The sequence below is a fragment of the Apis dorsata genome, unplaced genomic scaffold (genome assembly GCF_000469605.1).
Source record: "Apis dorsata unplaced genomic scaffold, Apis dorsata 1.3 scaffold_979, whole genome shotgun sequence".
NCBI lineage: Eukaryota > Metazoa > Arthropoda > Insecta > Hymenoptera > Apidae > Apis > Apis dorsata.
The window spans coordinates 437-1,013 of NW_006264082.1; the positions used below are offsets into that span (position 1 = coordinate 437).

General features: G+C 36.6%; 1 protein-coding gene across 1 annotated transcript in view; it reads right to left on the reverse strand.

The window, feature by feature from the left end:
* Window positions 1-11: 11 nt before the first annotated feature.
* Window positions 12-577, reverse strand: part of LOC102677541 (cytochrome b-c1 complex subunit 6-like) — a 13,542-nt gene continuing 12,976 nt past the window's right edge. Inside the window, exon 2 of the mRNA XM_006623907.2 lies at window positions 12-304. Within this exon, the coding sequence (XP_006623970.1) occupies window positions 180-304 (125 nt within the window). The 3' untranslated portion in view covers window positions 12-179. The remainder of the gene's footprint in view (window positions 305-577) is intronic.

A 577-nucleotide genomic window follows, 5' to 3' on the forward strand; every position in this document is an offset into this window, starting at 1 on the left:
CCACTTCCTCTTCCTCTTCCTCTTCCTCTTCTTCTTCTTCTTCCGTTTTTTCGTCGTCTTCTTCTTCTTCTTTTTTTTCTTCTTCTTCTTCTTCTTCTTCTTACTAGTCGTAATTTCGAAATGAGGAACGCTCGAACAAAAGTTTTGTCTAAATAATCAAGTCCGGTTTCGGCAGAAACTTAAGAGGAGTTGTTGTTCAGACTTTGTGTTTCACAAACAGAAATCGGTGCGTGTTTCGAAAACGGTGAAATTAATTTTTCAATGAAATAACTATGACAACACATAACAACACAGTGCGACGCGTCTGAAACAGAAATTATACGAGATTTTCGTCGAGAATCTGTATCGTAATTTTCGTTTCTTATTCTTATTCTTTCGGACCGGATATATATATATATATCGCGATTTCGATCTTTTATATTTTACGATTACGATTCTTTTCGACGCGACATCTCTCCCCCCCCTCCCCCTCTCAAGTAAGGACCGAGAAAATTCGAACGAACGAAGAAAAGAAAAGAAAGGAGAGGAGAAAAGAGAAGGAAAAAAAGAAAAAAGAAAAAAGAAAAGAAAAAGAAGA